At 60.1% G+C, this 17800-nt stretch overlaps 1 protein-coding gene across 1 annotated transcript; it reads left to right on the top strand.

The window, feature by feature from the left end:
• Positions 1-8089: 8089 nt before the first annotated feature.
• On the top strand, positions 8090-16734 carry AGXT (alanine--glyoxylate aminotransferase; the record flags this gene model as incomplete). Its single annotated transcript, XM_080690352.1, has 11 exons — positions 8090-8320; positions 8396-8588; positions 9745-9809; positions 10373-10473; positions 11207-11277; positions 12191-12275; positions 13234-13329; positions 13960-14029; positions 15583-15678; positions 16011-16139; positions 16627-16734. 11 exons carry the CDS (start codon positions 8090-8092, stop codon positions 16732-16734), a joined length of 1245 nt encoding a protein of 414 aa, XP_080546478.1.
• Positions 16735-17800: the final 1066 nt, after the last annotated feature.

Genomic DNA, 17800 nt, shown 5'->3' with positions numbered 1-17800 from the left:
GAGATGGAGGAGTTGGAAACTGAGGCCAGACCCAACCCCACGGGAGGCAGACGAGGGTGTCCTGCAAATCTGCCCCCTGGAAATCTTAACAGCAGACCACGCCCTGCCCAGCAGCACCCCACCCAGCCACCCCTCGCATCCTGGCACCTCTCTCTCCTCTTACCACCTGCCAATCAGTCTTATGCGGCTGTAACAGATGCCACAGGCTGAACAGACATTCCCAGTCCTGGAGGCCAAGAGTCTGAGACAGGACGTGGCAGGACTGCCTCCTCCTGGGGCCTCTCCTTGGCCCGTAGACTCCCATCTCCCCATCCCCATGTCCGCATGTGGCCAGCCCTGTGTGTCTGTCCTCGCCCGCTCTTCACGTAAGAACAGCAGTCCTCTTGAGTTAGGCTCACTCTAGTGACCTTTTAACCTTAAAGGTTCCCTTTAAGGACCTGTCTGCAGCTTGTCACCTTCTGAGGTCCCGGGGGCTGGGTTGTATGACAGGGTCCCACCATTCCCCAGCAGCATTATCATCCCTTCCACCCCTCGGCAGTGCTCCAGCTCCCGGTCTGGCTCCAGCTGTCCCAAGACCTTCACGTCCCCACAGCTCTCCCCAGTTAGCTCTGGGCTCTGACATGGCTTCTGTGAGGTCTCCTCACTGTCTTCCGCTATCCAAGGCCATTGTCATGGGTCCTCTCCTTGTTCCACAAGAACAGTGAGCCGTGCATCTTCGCTCCTCTACCCATAACCGTTTATTCTCATCCGTTGTTCTCATGGATCAACACGGTTGATGTCAATAATGACGGGGACCATGCGGACTTAAATTAATGAAACAAGATGCTGGCAACTCTCCAGAATGGAGAGAGATGAGGCTGAGGTGGTTGGCACAGAGGGCGTAAAGGTGGATCTGATCAAGACGTAATCACCGCTGAGGGAAATCACGCCATTTCTCTTGTTTAAGAAAAGTCCATGGTGTCTGTGTGTGGGGTCAGCCCAGTCGCTGATTTGCTGGGAAAAGGCACAGGACCCAGCCCAGTGTGGCATCACGCATGGTGAGCGTTACACCAAGGACAGGATGCAGCGCACAGACAGCGGCGGGAGGAGAGACGCAGTCCAGGGCGGTCTTCTCACAGTCTGCTAATCCTCCTATAACCCCTGGGCTGCAGGTGAGGCAGGACCCAGGTCCCACCACAGAGGGCACAGCTGCAGCTAGACAGTAGGAGGCAGGGTCTGCCTGGTTCAGCACCCATGCCTTTGCCACGTCCACTGCGCTCCAAGAGACGATGCCCTTGCGACGTCCTTTGCACTCTGGGGAACGTGGCAGCCCTCTAGGGTCTCCCCAGAGGGCCTGGGGCTGGGCAGGTGTGCTGGGGAGCCCTGAGGGTCCAGCCGTGGAGGCCGTTTCTAGGCCTTTCCATAGAGAGCCTGGGTGTGCCCCTGCCAGGTGGGGCTGGGTGTGGCGGGGCGCCTGCCCGTCCCTCAGCCTTCGCCAGCGTGTGGGCAGATGAGGCGCCATGCATTCCTGCCCTGGGGAGGACAGGAATGTTCATAAGAACTCTGTGTGTTCCTGAGGGGTTGGCCTGACTTGTATGTGCCATCGTCAGCCTCCAGCCTTTGGAGATGTGCAGGAAGGAACCGGGAGAAGGTGGGGAAGACATGGTGACCCTAGAGGAGCCGAGCGCCAGCCGGGGACCAAAACAAAGTCCAAGGACCCCAAAGAGAGAGAGAGGTCGCTGGGCCTGAGAGAGGCCTGGGCCAAGACCCCATGGCCAGGGCATGACAGTGTCCAGCATTTTACGGTTGATGGAAACACCTGTAAGTCCATCTCGGCACAGGGTGCTTATGGTATGGTGTTCGTTTTCCAGAGCTATGATAACACATTACCTAACATACCACTGCAATCTGAGCTGCTTAAAACCAGAGGGAGGATATTACACAAGGCTCCGGAGGCCGGATGGAGCCATCACAAGTACCCTTTCTGAAGTCTCCAACAGAGCTTCCTGCAGCTGCAGCTTCCTGAGCCACCCTGAGCTGCGGCTGCATTGCCCCGTCTCTGCCTCAGCTTCCCAGGGCCTGTGTGTGTCTGCCTCTGTGTTTAGATTTCTTCTCTCACAGGAACACCAATCACAAGGCTCAGCCCACCCTACTCTGGAAAGACCTGTCTCCATTTGAGCTCATCTGCAAAGCCCCAAGGATGAGGTCACATTCACAGGTTAAGACTAAAGCCCATGTCTGGCACTGCGGCAGAACTGAGCCCCGCCTGCCCATGGCGCAGGCATTCTGTGCATGCTCTTGACTCCCAGTTGACATGGTGGCTATGGGATGCTGCTTGGACCTTGCAGACTGAAGCCTCTGGCCCAAGTATCCAGGTGGCCCTATCTCCAGGAGACAGAAATCTTTCCCTACCCTGCTGTTTGCTGTTCTCACTGACAAAGGCTCCAATCAGCTTGGGGCCTGAGTCAACGCCCTCCTGACTTGCAACACCCCGAATTCTGGTAATGTCCACACAAGCAAGTGCTGCTCTCTGCCCTGGACAAAGCACACACCTCCCTGGGTTCCCCAGGGCTATGCCCACCCACCCACTCTTAGGGGGGTCCAGGCTTTCCAGCCTCCTGCCTGCCACAGTGGGCCTGCAGATCTGCACAGAGGGGGTTCTACTGGGAGAGGGCAGGGGTAAATGGAAGGTATCACACACATGCATGTAGTCAGAGAGAGGTGCCCCTGGTGGAGGAAGGGCAGCCAAAGTCATGCAGAGGAAGGGCGTCCAAAGACACTCAGAGAAAGGGCATCCAAAAACATCCAGAGAAAGGGCATCCAAAGACACCCAGAAAGGGAATCCAAAAACACTCAGAGAAAGGGCATCCAAAAACATCCAGAGGAAGGTCATATAAAGACACCCAGAGGAAGGGCATCCAAAAACATCCAGAGAAAGGGCATCCAAAGACACCCAGAGGAAGGTCATATAAAGACACCCAGAGGAAGGGCATCCAAAAACATCCAGAGGAAGGGCATACAAAAAACATCCAGAGAAAGGGCAGCCAAAGTCATCCAGAGAAAGGTCATATAAAGATACCCAGAGGAAGGGCATCCAAAAACATCCAGAGGAAGGGCATCCAAAAACATCCAGAGAAAGGGCATACAAAAAACATCCAGAGAAAGGGCAGCCAAAGTCATCCAGAGAAAGGTCATATAAAGACACCCAGAGGAAGGGCATCCAAAAACATCCAGAGAAAGGGCATCCAAAGAAACCAGAGGAAGGGCATCCAAAGACACCAGAGGAAGGGGATCCAAAAACATACAGAGAATCTCCGGGCATGGTGGTGCATGCTTGTAATCCCCATGCTGGAAAGGCGGAGACAGGAGGATCACACATGTTCGAAGCCAGCCTTGCTGGCTTAAGAAACCCTGTTTCCAGATAAAAGTATAAAAAGGTCTGGTAGTGTAGCCTGGAGTAGAAGGGTTTCCAGGAACCCCAGTACCACCAAAAAAATAAAAATCCAGAAAAAGGGCATCCCAAAACAAAAACATTCAGAGAAAGGGCATCTATTGATACCCAGAGGAAGGGCATCCAAAGACACCCAGAGGAAGGGCATTCAAAGACACCCAGAGGAAGGGCATCCAAAGACCCCCAGAGGAAGGGCATCCAGAGGAAAGGCATTCAAAAATATCCAGAGAAAAGGCATACAAAAAATCCAGAGGAGGATATCCAAAGACACCCAGAGAAAGGGGATCCAAAGACCCCCAGAGGAAGGCATCCAAAAACATCCAGAGAAAGGCATCCAAAGACATCAGAGAAAGGGCATCCAAAATTATCCAAAAAAGGGCATTCAAAGATATCCAGAGGAAGGGCATTCAAAAACATCCAGAGAAAGCAAGAGAAGGGCCTCCAAAAACATCCAGAGAATGTTGGGTGTGGTAGCGCACACCTGTAATCCCCATACTAGGGACGCAGAAACAAGAGAATCGTGCAGGATCGAAGCCAGCCTTGCTGGCTTAAGAGACCCTGTTTCCAAATAAAAATATAAAAACAGGTCTGGGAGTGTACCTCAGAGGTAGAAGGGTTTCCAGGAATCTCAGTACCACCAAAAAAAAAAAAAATTCAGAGAAAGGGCATCCAAAGACACCCAGAGATAGGGCATCCAAAGACACCCAGAGGAAGGGCATCCAAAGAAATCCAGAGGAAGGGCATCCAAAGACACCTAGAAAAAGGGCGTCCAAAGACACCCAGAGGAAGGGCATCCAAAGACACCTAGAGTAAGGGCATCCAAAGACACCTAGAGGAAGGGCATCCAAAGACACCCAGAAGAAGGGCATCCATAGACACTCAGAGGAAGAGCATCCAAAGATACCCAGAGAAAGGGCGTCCAAAGACACCCAGAGAAATGGCATCCAAAGACACCCAGAGAAAGGGCATCCAAAGACACCAGAGAAAGGGCATCCAAGGACACCCAGAGGAAGAGCATCAGAAGACACCCAGAGAAAGGCCGTCCAAAGACACCAGAGAAAGGGCATCCAAAGACACCAGAGAAAGGGCATCCAAAGACACCCAGAGAAAGGGCATCCAAAGACACCCAGAGAAAGGGCATCCAAAGACACCAGAGAAAGGGCATCCAAGGACACCCAGAGGAAGAGCATCAGAAGACACCCAGAGAAAGGGCGTCCAAAGACACCCAGAGAAAGGGCATCCAAAGACACCCAGAGAAAGGGCATCCAAAGACACCCAGAGAAAGGGCATCCAAAGACACCAGAGAAAGGGCATCCAAAGACACCCAGAGGAAGAGCATCAGAAGACACCCAAAGGAAGGGCAGCCAAAGACACCTAGAAGAAGGGCATCCAAAGACACCCAGAGGAAGGGCAGCCAAAGACACCCAGAGAAAGGGCAGCCAAAGACACCCAGAGGAAGGGCATCCAAAGACACCCAGAGGAAGGGCTTTCAAAGACACCCAGAGGAAGGGCATCCAAAGACACCCAGAGGAAGGGCATTCAAAGACACCCAGAGGAAGGGCATCAGAAGACACCCAGAGGAAGGGCATCAGAAGACACCCAGAGGAAGAGCATCAGAAGACACCCAGAGGAAGGGCAGCCAAAGACACCTAGAAGAAGGGCATCCAAAGACACCCAGAGGAAGGGCAGCCAAAGACACCCAGAGAAAGGGCAGCCAAAGACACCCAGAGGAAGGGCATCCAAAGACACCCAGAGGAAGGGCATTCAAAGACACCCAGAGGAAGGGCATCCAAAGACACCCAGAGGAAGGGCATTCAAAGACACCCAGAAGAAGGGCATCCATAGACACTCAGAGGAAGAGCATCCAAAGATACCCAGAGAAAGGGCATCCAAAGACACCCAGAGGAAGGGCATTCAAAGACACCCAGAGAAAGGGCATCCAAAGACACCCAGAGGAAGGGCATCCATAGACACTCAGAGGAAGAGCATCCAAAGATACCCAGAGGAAGGGCATCCAAAGACACCCAGAGAAAGGGCATCCAAAGACACCCAGAGAAAGGGCGTCCAAAGACACCCAGAGAAAGGGCATCCAAAGACACCCAGAGAAAGGGCATCCAAAGACACCCAGAGGAAGGGCATTCAAAGACACCCAGAGAAAGGGCATCCAAAGACACCCAGAGGAAGGGCATCCATAGACACTCAGAGGAAGAGCATCCAAAGATACCCAGAGGAAGGGTATCCAAAGACACCCAGAGAAAGGGCATCCAAAGACACCCAGAGGAAGGGCATTCAAAGACACCTAGAGTAAGGGCATCCAAAGACACCCAGAGAAAGGGCATCCAAAGACACCCAGAGGAAGGGCATTCAAAGACACCCAGAGAAAGGGCATCCAAAGACACCCAGAGGAAGGGCATCCATAGACACTCAGAGGAAGAGCATCCAAAGATACCCAGAGGAAGGGCATCCAAAGACACCCAGAGAAAGGGCATCCAAAGACACCCAGAGGAAGGGCATTCAAAGACACCTAGAGGAAGGGCGTCCAAAGACACCTAGAGGAAGGGCGTCCAAAGACACCTAGAGGAAAGGCAGCCAAAGACACCAGGGAAAGGTCATCCAAAGACACCCAGAGGAAGGGCATTCAAAGACACCTAGAGGAAGGGCGTTCAAAGACACCCAGAGGAAGGGCAGCTGAAGACACCTAGAGGAAGGGCATCCAAAACACCAGAAGAAGGGCATCCAAAGACACCTAGAGTAAGGGCATTCAAAGACACCTAGAGGAAGAGCATCAGAAGACACCCAGAGGAAGGGCATCCAAAGACACCCAGAGGAAGAGCATCAGAAGACACCCAGAGGAAGGGCATCCAAAGACACCCAGAAGATGGGCATCCAAAGACACCTAGAGGAAGGGCATCCAAAGACACCCAGAGGAGGGACATCCTTATCACGCAGACTGTCAGACATGGGGGAAGCTCCTGGAGTCTGGGCGGTAGCACAGCATGGAAGTGCCAGGCATTCTGGGAAGAGGGGACGCTCCTGCAGGGGTGCGGGCCCCAGTGCCCTTGCTAGACAGCAAAGCGGAGTGTGCTTTAGGGGACATGCCGGAAGGCCCCAGGGAGCTGGGAGCTGGTGGAGGATGAGTTCAGGAGAGCCATGGGACTTGAGATGGAGGGCTGAGGGCAGGGGGTAGGGGCTAGGGCAGTGGGGGGCCCTGAAGGGTGTGTCTGCCCAGTCTAGGGGTTTGGTGATGGGCTGAGGTCAGCTCAGAGCAGAGCAGTGAGTTGACCTGGGACTTGGGCCAGGCTGACCACACCGCGAATCAGAAGCCTACTTCCCCAAGTGCCTGGTAGGTGACCCAGCATGTGCTCTGCTGAAATAGGGTGCAGGCCCCAGGGAGGATCCAGTGCCTGGTCCCGGGGTGGGAGGCTACTGTCTCCTGCTCACTGTGAAGGACCCTGTTGCTTTTTTTCAAAGGGGCATTGGATCAGCCCACGGGGAACAGGGAGTCCCAACAGGCAGCCGCCAAGCCCCTGAGCACCAGTAAGAAATAGCTGTGCTGGCGGAGGGGTAGTGCATCCAGGCCTTAGAGCGCTCCTGTCCACACGCCTCACCCGCGGGCAGGGTGCAGGCCAGGGTCCTTGCTGGGTAGGGGGTACAGGCCAGGGGCCTTGCTGGGCTGGGGGTGCAGGCCAGGGGCCTTGCTGGGCTGGGGGGTGCAGGCCAGGGGCCTTGCTGGGCTGGGGGTGCAGGCCAGGGGTCTTGCTGGGCAGGGGTTGCAGGCCAGCGGCCTTACTGGGTGGGGGGTGCAGGCCAGTGGCCTTGCTGGGTGGGGGGTGCGGGCCAGCGGCCTTGCTGGGCTGGGGGTGCAGGCCAGCGGCCTTGCTGGGCTGGGGGTGCAGGCCAGCGGCCTTGCTGGGCGGGGGCAAGCTCAGCTTTCCTGATATCCCAGGACACAGACGACTCTGTGGGCCGCCACCCCTCAGCCAAGTCTGGATCCTCTTCATTCTATCCATCTGTCGACCCAGCAAGCAGAGGGGCCTCCAGGTATGGGGGCACATTCAGACTCCAGACCCTCTGGCTTCAAGAGGTACAAGATTTCCTAAAGATCAGGGCCAAGCACACCCTCAGCATGTAGCAGTGTGAACGGGGGTCTCTGTACACAAAGCACCGGTGTATTTGCTAAACTGAGACTGTCCACAGCTAAACCAGGGTCAGCAAGCTGCAGTCCATGGGCCAAGTGTGACCCCCAGTTTGTTTTGTAAATAAAGTTTTATTGGATCCCATGCCCATACTAGCTGCTTCAGATTATAGCAGGGTGGGGCAGTTGTGATGGCCTGTGTGGCTTGCAAGCCTGAAATCTGTGCTCTCTGACCTCTAACAAAAACTGTTCAGACCCCTGGCTAAGCAGGATCACCAGCCTGCGTGCCCCAGAGGCTACGAGGGTGCAGAGCTGGAGCTGGGGAGCAGCAGCCCCTCTGTGCCCTACTTTTCTTTGGACTCTGGAGGTGAAAGTCCCCCTCCCCCAGAGAGGTTCAACATCCCAGCTGCCACCCTGACAGCAAGACAAACATCGATAAAGGCTCGGTAACAATAAAAGGCACAGGGCGTCAGGAGCCCATCGACCGGCCTTGCCTGTGTGTCTAGCGCAGGGCCATCTGGGAAATGTTCCGGGCGCTGGCCAAGGCCAGTGCGGCCCTGGGGCCCGGAGCAGCAGGTCGGGTGCAGACCATGGCCAACCACCAGCTGGTGGTGGCCCCCCCAGAGGCCCTGCGGAAGCCTTTCTCCATCCCTGACCGGCTTCTGCTGGGGCCGGGCCCCTCCAACCTGGCCCCGCGTGTCCAGGCGGCTGGGGGGCTGCAGATGATCGGCCACATGCACAGGGAGATGCTCCAGGTGGGCCCGGAGGTGGCGGCGAGTCCACTCGGGAGTGCGCGGAGGGCGAGTCTGACCTGTGTGCTTACCACCCAGATCATGGATGAGATCAAGCACGGCCTCCAGTACGTGTTCCAGACCAGGAACCGCCTCACGCTGGCCGTCAGCGGCTCGGGGCACAGCGCCATGGAGACAGCGCTGTTCAACCTCCTGGAGCCTGGCGACTCCTTCCTGGTGGGGGTCAACGGCATGTGGGGGCAGCGGGCCGCTGACATCGGGGCGCGCATTGGTAAGGAAGAGTGGGCAGGGCGTGCGGGGGTGGGGTGCGGCCTTCCCTGGGCCTGGGCCAGGGCCCTCCTCCGGCCCTTCCTGCACTGTCGCCAGCCTGCCGCCTCCTCCAGGCAGGCAGCCGTGCCTGCGGGCCTGGGCCCTGAGGGGTGGCTGGAGAGTGGGTTCCTGTGCCCCCCCATGTCCCAGAGTTTGGGTGGCTGTTTCTGGGATGTGTGTGTGTGTGGTGGGGTGCTGCAGAGACTCTTGGTCTGAGCCTTTGCTGCCCTCTGGGGCCCCAGGCGTCGCTCTGCTCTGTGATAGGATGGGTCTCAGAGGCTGAGCCTCCCCGATCCCAGCACCCTTCCTCCTGGTGCCAGTTCCACCCTGAGAGGTGGAGGGGAACAGCTGTCCTCCAGAGTGAGACTCTCCGGAAGCAGCGGAGGCTGCTCCATGGTCAGCCCTGTATGGCCACGCTGAGGCTGGCAGCCGTGCCACCGGGAGGCCCAACCCCGCAGCCCCCAGCAGCCCACACAGCGTCTTCAAGGGGAGCCAGGTCAGGCAGAGGCGGGGACCCAGAGGGACGTGGGCACCCAGTGCAGAAGACCACGGTTTAGGCAAGCTACACACCCACCGCTCCTGGCTCTTCCCTGAGGACCCTCCCCTTCCAGGACTCTGACTGTGGACTGCACACAGGCTGCAGGGCTCTGAGAAAGGGACAGGACAGGGGCCTGGCTCCTGGCGCCCCAGCCTGCGCAGCAAAGCCCTGTGCCCTCCACTCACCACTCACCCTCATTCAATCACTCAGCAACATAGGCAGTCAGCCCAGAAGCCCCTGCTGCAGGGGGGTGCTTCTTAGTGTGGTGGCAGCACTTGCTTGTCATCTGTGTGCGGACACTGCCAAGGCCACGTGCTCCAGTCCTCTGGCCTCGCTGGGCTCGGGGATGGTGGTCCCCAAATGGCCCCGAAGCTTGGGTTCCGGTGGCCCTGGAGGCCAGGAGGCACCGGGTCATGGGAAGAGCTGTTCTCACCAAGCAGGCGCCCCTTCCTCGGTGCCCAGCACAGGTGCCAGGGCAGGCAGCCTGCCCTCCTTGGGCGTACCTGCTCTGCATGGACCTGTTCCGCCACTGGCTCCCGCAGCGTGGGTGCGGCTCACTGCCCCTCTGCCTGTACCCCAGGAGCCCGCGTGCACTCCATGGTCAAGGAGCCCGGAGACTACTACACGCTGCAGGATGTGGAGGAGGTACGGGCCCTGGCCCAGTGGGGTGGGCAGCTCAGGGAGGCTTGTTAGATCCTTGGTTCTCAGCCCTTCCTGGCATCTGAGTACTCATCACAGGAGGGACACTCTAATACCCAGGAGCAGGTGGGGCTGGTTATGTTTAGCAGGGAAACTGAGCCAGGAGCCCTGTCCTGTGGACAGGGCCAGTGGGATGGGGCAGGAGGTTGGCTTTAGGGCCAGGGAGGCAGAATCGTCCTGACATTCAGGCCCCAGCCCCTCCTCGTGGGGCCAGGCCAGTCCAGACTGACCAGACTTTGGGACCCAGTTTTTGGTCCAATGGCGCCCACAGGACAAGGAGGCTGTGGCCACCCTTTCTTGGCCTAAAGTCTTCTTCTTGGAAAAGCCCACCTCCGCCCCGTAGAGCTGAGATGCCCCCCCCCGGCTCCCTGATGGGAAGGGATGGAAGCACAGACCACCACTGCCCAATCCACCCACAGAGGAGGGAGGGGTGTTGTGGGTGACCTGGCCCCACCCCTGCCACCAGAAGCCCCGGCAGCTCTGTCCACAGCAGCCCCCTCTGTCCTCAGGGCCTGGCCCAGCACAAGCCCGTCCTGCTGTTCCTGACCCACGGAGAGTCGTCCAGCGGCGTGCTGCAGCCTCTCGACGGCTACGGGGAGCTCTGCCACCGGTGAGTGCCCGGGCACAGCCTGCAGAGGGCCCTGCCTGCCCACACCCGCCCTGCCCCTACCACCTGGCCTGGGGTACAGGCACCCCTTGGGCTGTCTCCTACAGGCTCGCTGTGGGCAGCTCAGGGCCAGGGCAGAGCTCATGCCAGGTGCCCACGTGCCCTGTGCCCTCCAGGTCCCTGGCTGGGGAGGGCTGGTGCTGCACCCTGCTCGTACCCCACGGCCTCTGACCTTGCTCCAAGGTCCCCAGGGCCCCTTGGGACCCAGTAGTGTTGTCTGTAAGGTTGACCACAGGGCAGTGGGAGGGAAGCTCTGCACAGCCACCCAGGGTTACCCTGGCAGGGGCACCACTGACCTTGAGGACAGGGCCCAGTCCAGGGCTGCCACAGGGAGCTCACTGTCTCGTCTGTGGCCCTTCCAGCTGGGCAGCCAAGCGGCTGTGGACAGGGAGGCCAGCCTTTGTGCCCCCAGCTGGGCCTGCCCCCGGCTCTCAGCTCTGAGCCCTCACTCACCTCTGGGACCCCGTGGTAGGACCACCGGTCTGCCAAGGCCCAGTTGGACCCCATCAGCCCCCAGCAGCTCTGGCTCTAAGAAGCCGGTGGTGAGGTCCCAAAGGTGCCAGGCCGGCGGAGGCCCACATGGGGGGTGAAAGGTGTCCCCGCCTCATGCCTCCTCCAAAACCCCACCCGGCCGAAGGCTGCCCCGGGGCCACACCGCTTCTCTCCACACCTCCAGGTACCAGTGCCTGCTCCTGGTGGACTCCGTAGCATCCCTGGGTGGGGCCCCCATCTACATGGACCAGCAAGGTAAGGGGGACGGTCGCCCCTCCCCAGGCCCCGTGGCTGAGGAGCCGAGGGTGCTGGCCCTTCCTGAGCGGCTCTGGCCCTGCCCATAGGCCACCACCCGCCCACACCTGTGCGGGACCACCTCCTCAGGCTCAGGCATAACCCTGGCTGGGCTATGATTTCAGTCTGTTACTGTAACAAAATACCAAGGCTATGTGCCTTATGAAAAAAAGTCCACTCAGCTCATGTGGGAAGCAGGACAGTTCACACGGCAAGACGGGCATCCAGAGACGAGGGCAGGGCAGCTCACTGGTCACTCTGTGAGCTTCCCAGGACCTGCCGTACACACTAAATACACACACACCACCATACACACACACACACCACCATACACACACACACACCACCATACACACACATACACACACACACACACACACACACACACACACACACACACCAGGCTCCATGAGCTGACCACGGCACCCAGCACTGGCTCCCTGTCCCGGCCCAGTTCCTCTGTGAGCTGATCTGTAACCCAGGGTTCTGCTGGGCTGTCAGACCTGGGCCCTGGGCATGGGGGAGCAGGCAGGAAGGGGCAGCTTCCCTGGGGCACCTAAGAGGCCCTGGAGCTACAGTGGGAGCTAGAGGAAGGACAGAGGCCAGGCCAGGCCTATCCATCAGGTGTAGGACTGAGCCACATTGCCGGGACAGGGGTCCTGTCCCCCGGGTGCTCCCAGGCCGGGCTGTCCGTCTGCAAAGGGAAAGGCTGTGCTCAGAGGCTCCGGCCTGAGGTCCCAGCGTGTGTGCTGAGGTGCAGCAGTGTGGAGATTTGAGCCCGGACTCTCAAGCAGGGGCTGGGCTGGGAAGCATGACCACAGATGGCCCCACCTGGGTCATCAGGGCTGGGTCTGTCACGAGCCTGCATCCCCAGGTATTGACGTCCTGTACTCCGGCTCCCAGAAGGTCCTCAACAGCCCTCCAGGGACCTCGCCCATCTCCTTCAGCGACAAGGCCAAGTGAGTTGCACAGGCCCCACCCGGCCGTGGGTGCAAGGGAGACCAGTGGCCGATGGGCAGAGGGCTCCGCCTGGCTCCCACTGCCTGTAGGCTTTAGGGTGTCCTGAAGGCTGGGGTCCATCCAGACGTGCACAGGAAGAGCGTAGCCAGGGAGGGGCAGAGACGTGGGCCTAGGCTGGCATGCAGGATGCAGAGACGAGCAGTCTAGAGACAATCCCCCAGCTCCTACCTCCACCCCGTCTGCCCAGCCCAGCTTCTGGCAAGTGATGCAGCAGCAGCCCCACCGACAGGCTCCAGCCTCCCTCTCCACTCTGCAGCCCATCAGGGCAGCAGCAGCCCCACCAACAGGCTCCAGCCTCCCTCTCCACTCTGCAGCCCATCAGGGCAGCAGCAGCCCCACCGACAGGCTCCAGCCTCCCTCTCCACTCTGCAGCCCATCAGGGCAGCAGCAGCCCCACCGACAGGCTCCAGCCTCCCTCTCCACTCTGCAGCCCATCAGGGCAACTCACCACAGGTCTGTGCCTGGGGCCTGAGAGCAGAGAGCTGCGGTCCCTGAGAAGGCCGGCCTGCCAGGGCACAGGCTGAGCTCCCCAGGGCAAGGGGACAGCTGAGCAGGAGCAGGAGCAGGCGAGGAGGACCATGGCTCAGGGAAGAAGCACCAGCCCAGGAAAATGGGCAGAGCATTGGGCCTGACGGAGAGCCTGGTTACCCCAGGAGAGGCCACCTCAGTCTCCCGTTGGTCCTCTTGGGGTTAGAGCTGCCCCTCCTGTCCCGAGGCACAAGTCAAGGTGACTGGTGAGGGACCAGGAGGGGAGGCTAGGTGCTGGGGCACCAGCTGGGGTCTCATCCACGTGGCCCAGGGACCAGTGGGGCGGGGTGGCCTGAGAGCCCCACCCGCATCAGCCGAGCAAGGCCCAGCAGAGCAGGGGTCCACACTCAGGCTGGCCTCTCCCACCAGACAAAAGATCTACGCTCGGAAGACGAAGCCCTTCTCCTTCTCCATGGACATGAAGTGGATTGCCAACTTCTGGGGCTGTGATGACCAACCCAGGATGTGAGGGCAGCCGGGGCGGCCGGGGCGGCCGGGGCGGGGACCCCCTCACGCTTCAATCAGTAGGCTCTGAATCCCTACCCTCCGCCCCGCTCCCAGCCATCAAATGCCCCCACCCGGGCCCCCGCTTTTCACCTGGATTAGAGGTGCAGGCCAGCAGAATGGCCCCCACCACCTTTCCTCCAGTCCTAAATACCCCTGGGCTCGTTGGACCTGGCCCATCCAAAGACACACCTCAGTTCTCCTTCGAAGAAGAGGATGAGCCGGGGCTCCGGGAAGTGACCGTAGCAGTAATCCCAAGGCCCCGTGTCACACCTGGGACAGGGTGCCGGGCACTTGCAGAGTGCAGAGCTGGTTCCATGGGATGCGGGGCCGAGGGACCTCGGCAAGGGGAGGCAGCTGGCAACTCTGTGTCTCTTCTCTTCTACCTCGGCAGGCTGGCCAGGGCCTGGCACCAGCCTCACCGTCCGCAGCAGGCCAGCTGCCCTTCCTCTCTGGGTCTGTAATCCTGAAACCGGACAGTGCCAGGAAGGGGCTGCCTGCTGCCGGAGAGGCTGGGCTGCTGGGGCTGGGACCACTAGCCCTGGCCCGGCCCGGCCTGGGCTGCTGGGTTACGTGCTCTCCCATCCCCAGATACCACCACACCACACCTGTCATCGGCTTATACAGCCTGCGGGAGAGCCTGGCACTCCTGGTGGAAAAGGTGCGTGTAGGGCTGGGTTCCCCACAGCCCCACCACTCCCCACGCTGGGTGCAGTGTCTGAGGAAGGCCTTCTTCCTGCATCCCTGGAGCTGCTCTGGGGGAATGGATGACAGGGTTCCTAGAACAAACAAGTCAGCTTGTATTGCCTGGGGGCTTGGCCTGCGGGGAAGAATGAGCCCAAGAGAGGGTGAAAACAGCCAGCAGGGGAGATCTGGGCCTGGTGTGTGAGGAGGGCAGAGCACTGGTGGTGGGTGGGCCAGGGGACAGAGGGGCCGTGGGGCAGGTGTGACTCTTCCAAACCTCAGGTGCAGAGCAGAGGCCCAGGGAGCAGGAAGGATTAAGAGAGAGAAGCTGGGCGTGGCGCACACTTGTAATCCCAGCATCTGGGAGGCTGACACCAGAGGATCTCGGTTTGAGGCCAGCCTCAGCTACTTAGTGAGGTTCTTGCAACTCAGTGAGACCCTGTTTCAAAATAAAAAAATAAAAAATAGGGGCTGGGGTGTAGCTCAGAGGTAGAATGCCCCTGGGCTCCTGGGTTCCAATTCCAGTACCGCAAAAAAAAAAAAAAAAAAGAGGGAGAGAGAGGGTCAGGAGGCAAGGGGGTCAGCGGGTGTCTTAGTCTGTTTGGGTCACTTTAACAGAACCATGGGCTAATAATTTAATTACTATAAATAAGTAATTTATAGCAGAAATGTATGGGCTCGTCATTCGGGGCTAGGGAGCCTAAGTTGAAGGGGCCGAGGCCATGGGCTGTAGCAGAACACAGCCACGGTGTCCCGGACTGACACTGCCATGCCGGGCAGTCTCCACACGAGCCCCGGGGCACATCCACACGGAGCCAGCTTGTGCGTGCGAGGGCCGGGGCTGGCATGCCTGTGGGCATGTGCGGCTCCTGGGCAGGCCTGAGCCCCCGGCCAGCTGGGTGTGACCACGTTGTGGTTTTGTCCGGTGCAGAGTCCACTGTCAGAACAAAAGTGTGACCATAGCTGGCCAGTAGCCCAGAGGCCAGGAGGGGCCAGGAAGGGCGCTGGGCTGTGGCCACGGTGTCCCCCTCCAATGTCCACTCACAAAGCTGCAGCCTGGGGGCAGAGTTGGGGACCAGGCAATACCCACACGCAAGTCAGGGCTGGGCAGAGAGTGTGCTAACCCCAGGGGACAGGCCGGGCCTGAGCTGGGTGGGGAAGGACGAGAGGTCAAGGGAGTTAGGGCCACTGGAGGGGCAGCCTCAGTGGACTCTGGTGGAGGGCGAGGTAGAGCTGCGTAAGCGCTGGGTGGGGTGGGGGAAGGGCCCCTTGGGGAGGTCATGGGTCACGGCACCCAGGCTCACAGGAAGAGTGGGCCCTGATTCTTGTCCTGTGAGGCCGCAGCCCCCCTGCCCTGGGTGCTTCCCCCCTCCTGCTTCCCCAGGGTCCACTGGGGCCCATGACCCACTGGTGTGCCCCTCCCGCTCCCAGAGCCTGAGCCAGGTCTAGCCCAGCGCTCCAGGGGCTCCCAGGATGGGTCCCAAGCCTGCTTTCCCTGTGAGGCGGAGGCTCAGTGCCATTGCCCCCCAGGGCCTGGAGGAGAGCTGGCGGCAGCACCGAGAGGCCACCGCGTACCTACACCAGCGTCTGCAGGAGCTGGGCCTGCAGCTCTTTGTGAAAGACCCGGTGAGGGGGCCGGGCTGGGGTGGGGTTAACCCAAAGGGCTAGGGTCCCCAGGTCCAGCTGGGAGTGGTCAACACAAATGGTTTGGTGGGACAAAGGTCAGCGTTTCTGTGGACACTGAGCCTGTCCCCAAGGTGGCAGGGACCTGCTTGGCACTCCCAAGACCCCTGGGGTCTCCAGGTGGCGTGACACCATCCTTAGGAGCCCCATAGACAGTAGCTGGCAGCGTGCCCCCACTTCCCCCCTGCTCTCCTCTGACCCTTTCTCTAGAGCCGAGGCCTGGGTGGGCGGCGGGGTGAGATCCCTGGCCCCGCCCTGAACCAGCCTTCCTGCAGGCCATCCGGCTGCCCACCGTCACCACCGTGGCAGTGCCCGCTGGCTACGACTGGAGAGACATTGTCGGCTACATGCTAGACCGCTTTGGCATTGAGATCACGGGTGGCCTCGGGCCCTCCCTGGGGAAGGTGAGGGGCTGCACGGGCCCAGGATTGGCACGGGTGCTCCACAGCCACCCCACGCGGATCACTGCTGGAGCCTTGCCAGGTCATCGGAGGGCACGGGACCACCCTGGAGAGGGCATTACCCAGGCACTGTGTGCAGAGGGGTGCTAGGGGTGGCTTCAGCCCCTCCTCGCCCTGGCTGTGGGCACTGTCATGGACACAGCCTTCCCAGTTCCACCTGGAATGTCCTTCCTTCCTTCCAAGTGGACCTGGCAAGCCCTGGGCCTCAGTCTAGCTGGCTCCGCAGAGTCGGCGATGCTGAGTGACCACCCCTAGCCACCGCCTGCACCCTTCTCGAGCTCTGTGGGTGAGAGGGGAGGGGCCTCGGCTCCCTCCAGTACACAGAGCAGGGGGTGACCGCATGGTGTGACCATCCTGGCTCTCACCAGCCCGGGATCGGAGCAAGGGGCCACAGACAGAGGCTGACAGCTGCCCGGCCTGTGTCCACCAGGTACTGCGCATCGGCCTGCTGGGCTGCAACGCCACCCGGGAGAACGTGGACCAGCTGGCCGCGGCCCTGAAGGAGACTCTGCAGCACTGTCCCCAGAACAAGCTGTGACCTGCCTGGCTGGCCTGCGTCCTCCTGGAGGGGCTGGGTGTGCAGGAGCCAACGGATTGTGAGGTCACCAGGCTGGGGACGGGAAGGCTGGCCCAGCCAAGGAAGGCCGCGGGTGCCTTTCTCCCACCAAGGGGGACCTCTTAGAAACGAGACCCACAGCACCTTCCGAAGGAGCCACGGTCCCCACAAGCCGCTGGCTCCTGGGGATAGTCAATAAAGCCAGGCGTCTCCTCTCTCTGCGTGGAAGAGTCCCCGAGGAGGGCACCCCTGGGCCCCGCCCCTCCCTGCACGGCCTTCTGGAAGCAGATCCTCTGGGAGCTGGGGACACTACTCTGTCACCTCACTCCGGGCCCAGATGTCACACCCCAAACACACCCTCATGTGCTGCCTCGGCAAGCCCTCGGAAAGGCAGACTCACACAGGGGACACGAGAGCCCAGGCCAGACCCAAGTCCTGCAGCCACAAAGCCCCACCCTGTAGCCCAGGAGGCTCCGGGGCCCCGGGGCCCTCGTCTGCTTCAGCCCTTTAGCCCCCAGCCCTCACTTCTAGGAAGTTTCTGACCAGGCGTCACCTGGCCCCCAGAATGAGCACAGGGCAACACAGTCACACCCTTGGTCACACCCAAGAACCCCACGCAGGAAGGCTGGGCAGGCTCTCCCTCTCGCCAAGGTGGGCATGCGGCTCAGACACCCCAGCCGTCCCAGGAAGGCCCAGAACAGACAGGTCACCGGCCACATCGCTCTCTGCGACCAGAAGAGAGGTTCCAAGGGCCACACGAGCCAGTCCCAGCAGAGCTGCCATCCGGGCCGGGTGCAAAGTGGGGAGGGGTCTTGCCTAGGGGCCAGGACACCAGGGCCACATGGCCACGTCAAGACTTGTCCAGAAAGAGGCCTTGTCTGCATTTGGTCTCTGCAGAGTCAGACAAGGTGACCAGAATTCAGGGAAGTTTGGCCAAAGTCCCCCGAGGGAGGGTCCCTCCGCTCCAGCCCGCTCTGGTGGGGTTTCTAGCTTGTGGATTAGCCTGCGGTGTCTGGGTGTCAGGTCATGGACCCACACAGCACTTGTA

The sequence above is a fragment of the Muscardinus avellanarius genome, assembly GCF_963383645.1.
Source record: "Muscardinus avellanarius genome assembly, chromosome: 2".
Lineage (NCBI taxonomy): Eukaryota > Metazoa > Chordata > Mammalia > Rodentia > Gliridae > Muscardinus > Muscardinus avellanarius.
Note: the sequence above shows the minus strand (reverse complement) of the source record. Positions and strands in the feature narration are given on the sequence as shown.